This window comes from Oryx dammah, unplaced genomic scaffold (assembly GCF_014754425.2).
Source record: "Oryx dammah isolate SB20612 unplaced genomic scaffold, SCBI_Odam_1.1 HiC_scaffold_23, whole genome shotgun sequence".
Taxonomy (NCBI): Eukaryota; Metazoa; Chordata; class Mammalia; order Artiodactyla; family Bovidae; genus Oryx; species Oryx dammah.
Genome location: NW_024070207.1, coordinates 27,804,005 through 27,817,915, shown reverse-complemented (window position 1 = coordinate 27,817,915; position 13,911 = coordinate 27,804,005). Strand labels below are relative to the sequence as shown.

At 37.5% G+C, this 13,911-nt stretch overlaps 1 protein-coding gene across 1 annotated transcript; it reads right to left on the bottom strand.

Moving 5' to 3' along the window:
• Nucleotides 1–12,253: 12,253 nt before the first annotated feature.
• Nucleotides 12,254–13,387, bottom strand: ACTRT1 (actin related protein T1). Its single transcript, XM_040265199.1, has one exon. The coding sequence runs from the start codon at nucleotides 13,385–13,387 to the stop codon at nucleotides 12,254–12,256; it is 1,134 nt and encodes a 377-aa protein (XP_040121133.1).
• Between the last annotated feature and the right edge of the window lie 524 nt (nucleotides 13,388–13,911).

Genomic DNA, 13,911 nt, shown 5'->3' with positions numbered 1-13,911 from the left:
AAATATAGATTTCTATGTTCATCACAGCACTATTGATAACAGCCAAGATATGAAAGTATCCATCGATAGATTATTTTATACACAGACACACACATACACATACAACTCAGTCATTAAAAAAAAAAAAAAAGAATCAAATCTTGGCATTTGCAACAACATGGTGGACCTGGAGAGTATTATACTAAGTGAAATAAGTCAACAGATAAAGCAAATATCATATAATTTTACTCATAAGTAGGATCTAAAAATATAAAAATATAAATCATATGAAAAAACAAGAAAACAGAAAGAGACTCATAGATAGAGTGAACAAATTGGTAGTTGCCAGAGATGGGGGATAATGGGATGGATAAACAGGTGAAGCAGATTAAGAGGTCCAAATTTCCATCTGTAAAATAAGTCAGGGGATATAATGTACACATAGGGAATGTAGTCAGTAACATTTTAACAAGTTTGCATTTTGACTAGTGGTAAGTAGATTTTTTATCATGATTATTTCATAAGGTATAAAAATACTGAGTCACTATGTATACCCCAAACTAATATAATATTGTATGTCAAGTATAACAATAAAAATGCAATAAAAGAAATATTTAAATTTCCTTTTAGTGATTTCTGACATATTTTCTAAGAATCTGTCAATTTCATTATTCTTATTTTAAAACTCATTATCTCATTACAACTTAAATCATTTGGCACTGTTTATGCAGAATATTATTTTCGTCATTATCTCATTTTTCCTAAATCAATCTTTTACAAGATTTTCAGTTTTATTAGTTTTTTTTTCTAATTTTTCTAAAGAACATTTAATGTTGCTATTCCTTTATAACTAATCTTTGTTTTTTGCTCATATGTTTTTATTATTTATCTTCTATTTTTCCCAATTTTATTCTATTTTTATAATTTATTTAAATGGATACTTAGTTAATTATAAGCCTCTTCACTTCAAATATAATATTTGAAGGCAATACATATTACTAATTTTAATTTTACATGAAATGTACAGGTTTTGTAGATGCTGTGATATCTCATTTAAAGAATTATGGCTTTATGTGAAGGTCTCCAATATTAACTTCAAGATATGTGCTAGACATTATCCCATGCCACTCAAGAAGTCATCAAAACTATGAACATGAGGATCTTTAGATGTCTTTAAGAAAACTCTATATAATTATGCTCTTGTTTCCCTCCATGTTACCATTTCTCTTTAATTTGTTCTATAAGGATTTTCTCTACTTATTTGACAATTTAAATACACACACACAGACTTTATGCAGAATTTTTGAAACCCTGTGCCAGTGGGGATATTAAGCTAATTCTTTTACTATTTTGAAGTATATAAATTTATTAATATTATATTTAAAATAATGCATGCATCATCTATTTCCACCATATCAGAGAAACTGGTACCCAGTTTTTCTATGGGTTCCCACCATAAAACCTAGGAAAAATATATAGGAAAAGAAACAGTCTCAAACATTGGAAATCGGCAATTAAAGACTGATCAGTGAGTGAAGGGGAACAAAAAAAGGTGCTCCCTCCTTGCTTTCTGCATTGAGGCATTTTCCAGACTTTGAGGTGGTGAGAGGAAATCCAAAATTAAACATGACAGTCTCACTGAGGAGAAAGTTACTGGTGTACAAGTAGCCTGATGCAGCTGGGATTTGTGTAACAAGCTATTGGAGATGAGGGAAACAGGCATATTTTGATCTCAGAAATCTGCATTAGATTTCCTTTGAGCTTTTGTAAACAAATACCTAGCTGTGCAAACATAAGATAAAATTCCATGATGCTTGAAAAAGATAACAGGGAGCTAAAAACTCGACAAAGATCATAGCTCAAATAGGGTTAGATGTTCAATTTTGGTGATCTGTAGAAAAGGGATATTGTTGAATATCTAGTATATTCAGTAGAAATATCAGAAGAGTTATGGCATAATAGCAGAAGAAAACTATCCCTAGAATAACTTTAATTTGATATTCATTTGACAAAAGCTTTAAAAGAAGCCATGAGAGGATTGAATTATTTGTAAGCAACAACTACTAGCCAAAACATATGTCAATCCTCCTAAAATAAATTTAGAATGACAGACATTCAACAATATGTCATTTTAAATATTTATAACCCAATAATAAGTTACTTGGGCATGAACTTTGTGCAAACTCTAGGAGATCATGAGGAATAGAGCAGCCTAGCGTGCTGCACTCCACGGGGTCATGGACAGTCAGACATGACTGGGCAACTAAACGACAATCAGTTGCTAGACATAAGGACAAGCAGAAAAATATAATCCATACTTAGGAGGAAGAGCAGTCAATACAAACATATTCAGAAATGACAGAGATAAAGACATTCACAGAAAAAAAGATTTTGAGCATTTATTATGAATACACTCTAGGATTTAAAGGACAATATAAACATAAGGAGGAAAAAGGAAGATATAAAAATAACCAAGTAGATATTAGAACTGAAGGATGCAATATTTCATAGAAAGAATCATTGGAAGTGTCTATGAGCTTATTAGACATTGTACAAAAATTTATTAGTAAATTTTTGGGGAAAAAAGCATTAGAAACAAGAAACAATCAATTTTGAGACCAGAGGAGGGAAAAAAGATTGTGAAAAAGTGAGCAGAAATTCAAAGACCTGTGAGAAAATATCAAACATTCTAATATACATGTAATTAGATTTTGAGAAGAGAAGAAAATATTAGTGCCAAAATACTAAATAAAGAGCCAGTGGCCAAAGTATTTCATATTTTATGAAAACTAGTAACCCAAAAAACTCAATTGCAGTAAACTCAATGAAAAATAAACCCACAAATCATAAAAAAAAAAAAAATTAGGGAATTCCCTGGCAGTCCAGTGGTTAAGACTCCGCACTTTCACAGCAGGCTGTGCAGGTTTGATCCCTGATTGGGGAACCAAGATTTCACATGCTGCATACTGCAGCCAAAACAACAACAAAAAGATAATTTTAAAAAAGGTTTTTTTTGCAAAATCAATACCTAAAGAAAACTTTTTAAAAATCTGGATTACAGAGGAATGCATTACATATAGTGGAACAAAGATATGAATAATTACAAATTTCCATCAGAAATGGTGAAATTCTATCAACAATGGAGTGATAATTTTGAAGTACTTAAACTAAAAGGATTATCTGTTTTAACTGTAGTCAAAATGTTTATGTTCAGAATGTGTGTTCTGCTTCAGTCTTGAGGTTATAGTTCAAATGTTAGTTTATAAAATCTATGCAATCATATTTATTTTCCATAGGGATGGTCTTGATCCCTGTCTCCTGTACAATGTCACGAACCTCCGTCCTCAGTTCATCAGGCACTCTGTCTATCAGATCTAGTCCCTTAAATCTATTTCTCACTTCCACTGTATAATTCACTGTATAATAAGGGATTTGATTTAGGTCATACCTGAATGGTCTAGTGGTTTTCCCTACTTTCTTCAATTTAAGTCTGAATTTGGCAATAAGGAGTTCATGATCTGAACCACAGTCAGGCCCCAGTCTTGTTTTTGCTGACTGTATAGAGCTTCTCCAACTTTGGCTGCAAAGAATATAATCAATCTGATTTCGGTGTTGACCATCTGGTGATGTCCATGTGTAGAGTCTTCTCTTGTGTTGTTGGAAGAGGGTGTTTGCTACGACCACTGCATTTTCTTGGCAAAACTTTATGAGTCTTTGCCCTGCTTCATTCCATACTCCAAGGCCAAATTTGCCTGTTACTCCAGGTGTTTCTTGACTTCCTACTTTTGCCTTCCAGTCCCCTCTAATGAAAAGGACATGTTTTTGGGGTGTTAGTTCTAGAAGGTCTTGTAGGTCTTCATAGAACCATTCAACTTCAGCTTCTTCAGCATTACTGGTTGGGGCATAGACTTGGATTACTGTGATATTGAATGGTTTGCCTTGGAAATGAACAGAGATCATTCTGTCATTTGAGAGATTGCATCCAAGTACTGCACTTTGGACTCTTTTGTTGACCATGATGGCTACTCCATTTCTTCTGAGGGATTCCTTCCCGCAGTAGTAGATATAATGGTCATCTGAGTTAAATTCACCCATCCCAGTCCATTTTAGTTTGCTGATTCCTAGAATGTTGATGTGGACTCTTGCCATCTCCTGTTTGACCACTTCCAATTTGCCTTGATTCATGGACCTGACATTCCAGGTTCCTATGCTATATTGCTCTTTACCACATCGGACCTTGCTTCTATCACCAGTCATATCCACAACTGGGTATTGTTTTTGCTTTGGCTCCATCCTTTCATTCTTTCTAGAGTTATTTTCACTGATCTCCAGTAGCATATTGGGCACTTACTGACCTAGGGAGTTCCTCTTTCAGTATCCTATCATTTTGCCTTTTCATACTGTTCATGGGGTTCGCAAGGCAAGAATACTGAAGTGGTTTGCCATTCCCTTCTCCAGTGGACCACATTTTGTCAGACCTCTCCACCGTGACCCGTCCATCTCGGGTGGCCCCACAAGGCATGGCTTAGTTTCACTGAGTTATACAAGGCTGTAGTCCATGTGATCAGATTGTCACAGTTTTCTGTGATTATGGTTTCACCACTGCAGATGGTAATTGTAGCCATGAAGTTAAAAGATGCTAACTCCTTGGAAGGAAAGCTTTGACCAACATAGATAGTATATTAAAAAGCAGGGACATTATTTTGCCATCAAAGGTCCGTCTAGTCAAGGCTATGATTTTTCCTGTGGTCGTGTATGGATGTGAGAGTTGGACTGTGAAGAAAGCTCAGCACTGAAGAATTGATGCCTTTGAACTGTGGTGTTGGAGAAGGCTCTTGAGAGTCCCTTGAACTGCAAAGAGATCCAACCAGTCCATCCTAAAGGAGATCAGTCCTGAGTGTTCTTTGGAAGGACTGATGCTAAAGCTGAAACTCCAGTACTTTGGTCACCTCATGTGAAGAGTTGACTCATTGGAAAAGACCCTGATGCTGGGAAGGATTAGAGGCAAGAGAAGAAGGGGACGACAGAGCATGAGCTGGCTGGATGGCATCACTGACTTGATGGACATGAGTTTGGGTAAGCTCCAGGAGTTGGTGATGGACAGGGAGGCCTGGCATGCTGGAATTTATGGGGTCACAAAGAATCACACATGACTGAGCGACTGAACTGTACTGAAATGATGGATCATATTCTATTCTACCCCACAAGTGTGTTGTGCAGAATCAGAATTGCACCCCATAATTTCTTCAGCATCAACTTAGAAGTAAGATAGTCACCAGCTCATAACTTCAAGTGGGGGGATTCAGAATTTCACCCCGAGGCTTCTAGAAGGAGGAGTAACAACTGATTACTTCATGGCAGGAATGAAAAGCTCCATCTATAGGATCTGTGTATCAGGGTGTCTCCTCATTACAGCAGAGAGGATGTTGAGAATCAAGAGTTCTGTTCACAGGCTTCAAGGAGAATGGACACCATATTGTAACTGCATAATAGGAGTTGGAAGACATGATCTGCCCACTGACTCCAACTGATGCAGTACTTACTATAGTGTATGAAATATAAAGTATTTTTGTGTTGTCTTAAAAACAAGCAGGTGTGTGTGTTTTCTGTCATTCTGCTTTTCTTTTCCTGTCCTTCATCTAAAGATAAAAGTGAAAATGAAGTTGCTCAGTCATGTCCGACTCTGCAACCCCATGGACTGTAGCATGCCAAGCTCCTCCATCCATGGGATTTTTCAGGCAAGAATACTGGGCTGGGTTACTATTTCCCTCTCCAGGGGATCTTCCCCACCCAGGGATTGAACCCGGGTCTCCCACACTGCAGGCAGACTCTTTACCATCTGAACCACTAGGGAAGCCGCTCATCTAAAGATATCAAGCATTTAAAAAAAATCTGTATCCACTGACATTTCTAGCACCAAAGCTGGGTTGTGAAGCAGGGGAGAATAATTTAATTCACTCTCAAGGCATGTTATTATTTTCTTTTTGTAAGCATCTATATTCATAGCCACAATTCCACAAATGTGGTGGGGTCATGTCATGGATTATAACTGGGCAGGTTGGAAGCTGTAGAGAGGCATATAAATAACTTGCCTTTTAGTCTGTATAAGGCTGAGACCATGAAAAGTTATGCTGAGATTTGATGGAGAATTGAGTATATAACTTATTTTCTAGTTTGTATGTCCAGACCATGAGAAGACATAGTTAGATCTGATGTAGAAGTCTTTGCATGACCAGGAAATGCTGGAATTTGAGACAGAAGCAATAATTGGATGAACATCTGGAACTGTTTTCCTTAGAAAAGATCTATTTTCTATGTTATATGAGTGAGAGAAAAAGGTGAAGCTGTTTTAGTAGCCATATTAGTGAACCATGGAAGATTGACAGTTGTCCTCACTATCCTCTCTCTTATTCTTCCATAGTTATAAAATTATCACTGGTAATATGGTCTCACACACACACAAATTCTCCAGCTTCCTTTGCCTCTAACTATAGGCACATGACCAAATTCTGACAGATTGGATGAACAAAACAGATGTGTTAAACTTATCATTTGAATCTTTAAAAGAAATAAGAAAATACTATATCCCTTCTATTCTGTGTTCTCAGGGGTGATACATTGGGAGCAAAAGCAGCCATTTTGATTCACAGTGTTCTAGGGAAAAAATCTACAACTTTTGCTACCAGAGTGGTTTGGTTATAAGAATCTAATAGAAAAGACTGGATGCTGTAGTTCTTCACTGATTGGAAGGCAATGGAAAAGGAAGGGACCACTGATTCCTACACCAAGATGGATGGATGGATTGCCAAAACATAATGCTGAGTCAGTATCAGCCACTAAATAGTACATAATGTATGATTCTGCTTTATGAAATTTTAGAATAGATAAACTATTCTATAATGACAGAAACATATCAGCATTTACTTGGGGCTAGGGATGTGGGAAAATAACTAACAGTCATGAAGGAATGCTAAGGTGGGTGGTTGATCAAGATCAACACATCTTGATTGTGTTGGTGGCTACATGGATGTATACATTTGTTATGTCATGGCAAACATTCATTTTAATATATTACCAAGGCTTATATTAAAAGCACACTGAGTATCAACAAAGTCTATAGCTCTTGAACAAGAGTCAGCAAAATCTTTCTTGAAGGGGACATACCAAATATTTTAGATTTATGGGACATAGTCTTTCCTACAACAGCTCAGTTTTGGCAAAATAAGAACAAAATCAGTCATAGAAAATGTATAACTAATGTGTAAGGCTGTATTCCAGTACAACTTTATTTATAAAAAGAGGCAGCTGGACTGTGTACAATAGCTCTCAACTCCTACTTCAAAGGAAAATTTTGAAAAAATATAGAATTCTGTTAGATCTTGACTGCTTCTTATTTTTAGTGAATTTCTACAAAAGAGAAATCAATTCAATCTGAATTTTTTTCAGCAAGCAGAGGCAAAAATGAATACAGCTTTCCTAAGAAGATCCTCTCAGCCTACTGCCTATAGTTTATATTGACTGAGACTCTCCTACTTCAGGGCTTTGCCTAGTGAAAAATTTCAATGATTCTGTATTCCAACTTGCAGTGCTTATAAAATGTGACTTCAAAGTGCAGCTCTATTAGGAGTCAAGACCGTTGACATTTTCTCAAGCACCTCCCAGTAAGCACTCTCCTAGTCAGTAAGAGTCAGAGCCTGCCAGTAACAGAACGGATGTTGAGTCACCAGTATGACATCATTCCTTAAGGAGTCCAACCATCTATTTGATTAATAATTGTTTATTTTGAGTTCCACCCATCCAAGAAAATGCAACATTAATATCTAGTTAGGACAGGGCACTATCCTTTATTCATCTTAATCCAGTGGCTACTTTATGGTGCTATATCCCCAAGAGCTAGACCACTTGGGTCAAGCACCAAGAAGTGAAAGTAGGAGTCATTCCACTCAAAAACATTCCCAATAACTCACTTGGGGAATTTGAGCTTTCCACAACATGCATATTCTATGTGTTTAGAGATTTTGGTCTCCAGAATATGAAGTCACTTACTCTAGGTAAGAAGTAAAAAGCCCATTAAACTTAAATCTATGGCTTCTATCAGATTGTTTTGGAATTCTAGTGCGAGATGAGCAAACAAAAAACTCTGCAATTATGAGTAGGTGGGGCTGCTGCTGCAAAACAGATCTTTCTTTAATTCACCATGGTGTTTTTTTCTTTAAATGAGCAAGAAACAGCAACCATGACCTGAGAAATACTGAGAGTCTGAGTCAAATCATCAAGCAAGTAAGGTAGACCAACAGAAATGCCAGCAAAAAGGGAAAGGTAATACTAAATGGGAGCTGGAGGAGAGAAGTGATGCATACCAATTAAGGCCCTGCAACCAACTGAAGTGTTGAGTGCTATAGTTTGTAAATACTATGAGTCCTCTTTTTGAACATTTTTCCAGAAATAATGACCAACCAGCATCCTGGAGATGTGCCTGGATGAAGTAATGTTATTTTGAGAAATAAATGATTCTGAGTGGTACAAGGCATGAAACTTAGCGGATGAAATTGGCACCCATAGAATGTCCCATTACTGGGTAATACACCCCTCCCCTACCTCCCATGAGCAATGGTTGATAACAACTCATATTTCCTGGGTGGGAGGTGGGAGGGGGGTTCAGGATTGGGAACTCATGTACACCCGTGGCGGATTCATGTCAATGTATGGCAAAACCAATACAGTATTTTAAAGTAAAATAAAGTAAAAATTAAAATAAAAAAAAAAAAAGAAATGGGGAACAAGGAAATAATTTGTACCAGGGACAGATCCACAGGGTCCTGCTTGGTTTCACTAGTACCTGTGGTACAATGATAAATTAAATTGGTCACATTAGGAATCCTTGATTTTTCATGTTTTAACATAATATTTTAACATTTTATATTTCACTTTTGCAACATGATAAAGGTAGGCTTGAGGATAATATTAATAATTTATGGCAAATAGTATCTCTTTTGTTTTAGACAATTTTTATCATGAGTAGAAGTTGATCATACTGAAATACTCTAATTTTGGCATCTATGGAAATGTAGTGAATTATATCCATATGTTTACAAATGGTATAGCAACCTTGCATTTCAGTAGTTAACTGAAATTAAACTTGGAAAAGAAGCTATTTCACACATTGAAGAATTTGGTATGTTCATATTTTGCTAATGAAATTTGCAGCTATGTTCATGAATGTGATTGATATGAATTTTTATTTTATATATCATCTATGATTGGTTATGATTTAAATTATATTGTATTTGTTCTTTTTTCAATACTATTAAAGAATGTGAATAAAAATGAAATGTTCAAATTATGAATAAATGATAGAAAGTAACCTAGACAAATATCTAGATAATACTTTGTTAAGATTTTTAAATGAATTTTACACCAGGTAGGAATTTCTGTTTTTAAGATATAGTAGATAAACTTATTTTTGTGAAATTAAGTGTGAAGTTATTTATAGTGTTGAAACCAAGCGGGACCCTGTGGGCCCCTCCTGGGCACAAAAGCCTTTCTGTGTTCCCTGTTTCTGGTTTGTAGGAAATGGTTTCATTCAGTCTCCTTGACTTTCCCTGAGTTCCAAAGGGCAGATTCAAACAGTTGCTAATCAGGGAGGGGAGGAAGTGAAGACACGTGGGGAGAGCAGTCAAGAAACAGTAGTGTAGCCATGGGTAACTGTCTTGGTCCTTCCTCAAGGAATATGCATAGCAATATTTTTAAGCTCCTCTATACAATCAAGGTCCCCATCCAGGTGGAGCATGGCAACTTCAGGGCTGAGCACAAAATTCCCTGCAGCCCTCACCCAAAATTCTGCCTATAAAAACTTTTCCCACCAAAGCATTGAGGAGTTTGGGGGTTTTGACCATGAGATACCTATTCTTGCTCAGCCAGTTTATGTGGCCTCACTGTGCATCTGGCACAGGAATATAATTTGGTAAGATTTTTTTCTAACTTCAAACTTGGATATTTAGCTCTCTGATATTCAACCTTCTTTTTACTTATATAAACATTTAATACTATACATTTCTTACTGATTCCAACATTAACTGTATTCCATCTCAATATCTAGTACTTTGTTATCATTCAATTTTAGTTAGCTTACAATTTTTATTACAATTTTTTCTTTGACACATTTGTGTTTTAGAAATGCCTTTTAATATTTCCAATTGAAGTCATTTATGGTTTTGGTTATTTTTTTTACAAATTTATAGAAGGAATTCCATATATATATATAGTCTAAATTTAATTAGCATATCTCTTTCTGAGAAATACAGGTATATTCAGATCTTTAGCTCCAACCTGTTTCCATGATTTATATCTTTCTGTATTAGAGAATTGTCATTCTTATTATCATGTTGATACTATGAATCTGTATAGTCTGTATTTCTAAATTTACCTCCATGTTCACCATTGTTTAATGTTCATTATTTCTTAGTACACCATATATATCTTACTATGGGATTATTTTTATACATCCTCAAATAATCATTCAAAATCTCCTTTAGTGATGGACTATTGGGAGTAAACACATTCAGTTGTTTTCAAGAAAGTATTTTTACCATCTTTCTTGGAATAGTTTTCCTGGATATATAATTCTATATTTTGAAATGTTTTCCTAGCTCTTTGAAAGTGTCATGCTTCTGATTCCATTGTGGTTTTGCTAACCTGTCCATAGGCAGAAGTGTGATATTCAACCACATGTCTCAAATGAATGTAAAAATAAAATACCTGATTTATAGTGATTTCTGTTTGATAATTTTCATTTTCATGGCTGTATTGTAAAATAAGATAGCAATGTGATACCCTGAAAACATAGTTGGAAAGATGTGTGCAAAATATAATTCCTTTTTTTTTAGATGGTTTCAGTTCATTCAGATGATTTTTTTTTAGTATAGTTCTTTTTGATTTGCTCCCACTCCCATCTTCTTTCCACCAGTATATCTTTTATTCCATTCTTCTCCACCAACCTGTGTAGCTCTAAAACCCAGTTCCTTGCAGAGCTTATGATTAACCTCTCTATCCAAAATGTTATCCCCTTTCTTGTCCACATCTGCACCCCCACCCCTTAAGATTGAGGAGTATCAAAGAAAAGAGGGACTGAAACCAAGCAGTTGTTATAGTTTATAACAACTATAAATGGAATATAACCTTTAAAGATTGTGATTTGCTACATGGCACACCTATAACTTATATTACACAGCAACTATACTTCAGTTTAAAAAATAGAGGTGTTGGTTCTTAATACTTCAACCAGGAGTATGGTCCCTAAGCTTCAGTTCAGTTCAGTTCAGTTCAGTTGCTCAGTCGTGTCCAACTCTTTGCAACCCCATGAATCGCAGCATGCCAGGCCTCCCTGTCCATCACCAACTCCCGGAGTTCACTCAGACTTGCATCCATCGAGTCAGTGATGCCATATCCCTAAGCTTAGAGATCCTTAAACAAATAGTGATTTCTGTGCACATCTTTCCTCTTTGACAAGAACAACAGCTCTATTTTATTTAGCTACCTAACAGTGAAAAGTAGTGAAAGGATTAGTTACTCAGTCATCTCTGACTCTTTGTGACCTCATGGACTGTAGCCCACTAGGTTCCTCTGCCTATGGAAGTCTCCAGGCAAGAATACTGAAGTGGGTAGCCATTCCCTTCTCCAGGGGATCTTCCCAACCCAGGTCTCCCTCATTAAAGGCTTATCCTTTACTGTCTGAGCCACCAAGGAAGCCTGCCTAACAGTACAGACTTGTATTGTGCTAATTAAAAACCAGTTGACTGAAAGGGTCATTTGAGCCCTAAGAACTGAGTAGCATTCCTTCTACTTAATTCCCCTCCTTCCCCACATGTTCTCTTGTAATTCTGTCTTTACTTAGCACTGTACCTATCAGAAATATCTAAGACACTTGATTAAAATGAAGATTCTAGGGATCATACTGAATAAAGCTACTAGGCATTGAGGCTCACCTGCTTTCACTACAGAACCTGCAAGTGAACCCAGCTGTAACACATAACCCAAGGCTTTATCAGGAGGAAGCAACTGAATAGGTCCCTGAGACGGGAAGGGTAGACTAGAATCACTTAAAAAGAATCAGTACCTAGATCAAAAATTACTCTTATGCTATCAAAAATGAACCAAAACCTAAATGCCATATCACTTTTATTGAATACGTGCTGAAGCTCTAAGGTAAGATGTCACCTTCTACCAGTACTCCTGTGATCTGACAATTTAAGCTGTCCCCTGTGCTCTGAATCCTTTAAAAGCATCTTCTCTGGACAACACATGCCCCAAACTCCATGAAGTCTGCAGAAGTGATCCACATTTGCTTGAAACTGCTCAGAGAAGTCATAATGGAAGCACCAATCCACGCAGAGAAATATCTATCAGGAGAAGCAGTGATCTTGATGGGAGTGCCTCTGAAGGCCAGCTGTTCCAGTTCCTTCATAAGTCTTTCCTCAAGCCCAGGGAAGAGAGTGGTGCCCCCAGACAGAACAATTTCTGCAAAAAGATTCTTCTGGATATCGGTGTCACACTTCATAATGCTGCTGGAGACCATTTTTGATAGTCCTGGGTTGTGGACACCTAGGTGGTCAGGTGCAAAAAGAATCTCAGGTACCTGGTACAGCTGGTCCCCAAGGTGGATGACATTCCCATCTGGTAGCTTGTATTCTTTCATGATCTCCTCTGGCTTCTTACAGAGTTCTTTCTCTGGTTCCAAGGCAACATAGCACAGCGATTCTTTTATGTCATCCACTAAGGCCTTGTTGAGTATGCAAGGGTAATTACACCCACTAGCTAGGAGGAGTCGGGTGAGGTGCTCTGTGATGTCCCTGCCTGCCACATAGAGCTTGGTGACAGCATGAGGCAGGGAGTAACCCTCAAAGATGGGGACAGTGCAAGTGATCCCATCCCCACTGTCCACCACTAGGCCCGTGACAGAGGCAGAGGCATAGAGTGCTACGACCGCGTGGTTGGACAGGTAGAAGGCAGGCACATTGAAGGTCTCAAACATCACTTCTATTGTCTTCTCACGAGTCTCTCTTGGGTTCAAGGAGGGCTCAGTCATGAGCACAGGTTGTTGACAGGGTTTTACTCCCAGTTCCCACTCAAAAAGATACTTCCAGAGTTTCTCCATGTCATCCCATCTTGTTACCAGTCCACGTTCAATGGGGTAGTGCAACTGCAGGGCCTCATACTTGAACAGGGCTTTTTCTCCCACAACATAGTTTTTCTGATTGGCTTCTGGTAAAACCATGTTGAATTTAGGGTGCCCCACAACAGAACTGATCACATGACGGGGCCCAATCTCTCCAGACATACCTACTTTGCAGAGTCTTGATCCATTGTCAAAAATTACGGCTGGAGTATCTAATGTGTATATGTTAAACATGGCTGCAGGATATTCTTCTGACCTTCACCAAAGTAAAGAAAGAACACGGCCACTTTTGTGAGATAACGTGTACCTTTGGAAGTTTATCAGCCACAGGATTCCAAAGCTCTCAGGTTGTCACTGAAGCAGAGCTAGCAGTCTGTCCCCTATCCCCATCCTCAACCCATGAATCTTGTCCCTTTTGAGGCAGTGCAAGGCCTGCTATGGCAATTTCAGTGGTGACTGCTGCCTATGTAATAATGTAACCAAGGCAACAATTGTTCTCAGCATCAGAGGGTGTTGAAGGGGCGGGGTCTCTGAGCCACCAGTGCTCCTAGCTTGGTGAGGCTTGAAACAGAGGAAGGCAAACCATACCTCTGAACCTCTTTTATAAGTCTGAACATGAAGCAAAGGCCTATCTTTAGAATCAGATGAAGTAGCCTAGCTGTGAGGTTGTCCCAGAAAGGTGGCTTCTATGCTCAACTGAGCTGCTGCTTGTGAGATGACAAGCATACTCTTTCCTTTGTTAATGGAAGTAACTAACC

Coding starts and splice junctions, on each gene's coding strand:
- ACTRT1 (XM_040265199.1), bottom strand. CDS start 13,387: ATGTTTAACATATACACATTAGATACTCCAGCCGTAATTTTTGACAAT.